Genomic DNA, 447 nt, shown 5'->3' with positions numbered 1-447 from the left:
GGCGCTGACTCACGCCGCTCCCTGTTCCAGGTCCTGCCGCTGCTGCCACCTCGCTGGTGTCGTTCTCGGCCGGGCTCACGCAGAAGCCCTTCTCCAGTGACGCTGGCGTGGTTCACTTCAACAAAGTGCTGGTGAACGATGGGGACTACTACAACCCTGACACAGGTAACGGCCGACGAAGGGACGCTCGCGGTGCCGGGCGGGCGGCAGCAGGGGCTGCCAGTGCTCGAGGCCGTCTCAGGCCTTGCTGGTGCTTGGGACAAACCCAACAAGCCCAGCTAAGCCCGACTCGCCGGGGCAGAAGCTTCCTGGGGCCGCGGACAGCACGTGCTTTGCCACTGCTGGATTTCCACCGCTGCCCCGTGGCTCTGCTCCAGACGCCTCAAGCAGAGTGTCACGCAGAAGGGCAGCGCAGCTGGTGAAGGGGTTGGAGAACTCGTCTTATGC

At 64.9% G+C, this 447-nt stretch overlaps 1 protein-coding gene across 1 annotated transcript in view; it reads left to right on the top strand.

Annotated features, from left to right (window-relative positions):
- EMILIN2 (elastin microfibril interfacer 2) overlaps nt 1–447 on the top strand; it is a 7589-nt gene that overhangs the window by 5460 nt on the left and 1682 nt on the right. The window contains exon 3 of the mRNA XM_010143747.1: nt 14–165. Within this exon, the coding sequence (XP_010142049.1) occupies nt 14–165 (152 nt within the window). The remainder of the gene's footprint in view (nt 1–13; nt 166–447) is intronic.

The sequence above is a fragment of the Buceros rhinoceros genome, unplaced genomic scaffold, assembly GCF_000710305.1.
Source record: "Buceros rhinoceros silvestris isolate BGI_N320 unplaced genomic scaffold, ASM71030v1 scaffold18099, whole genome shotgun sequence".
NCBI classification, from domain to species: Eukaryota; Metazoa; Chordata; class Aves; order Bucerotiformes; family Bucerotidae; genus Buceros; species Buceros rhinoceros.
This window is presented reverse-complemented; position numbering and strand designations above follow the sequence as displayed.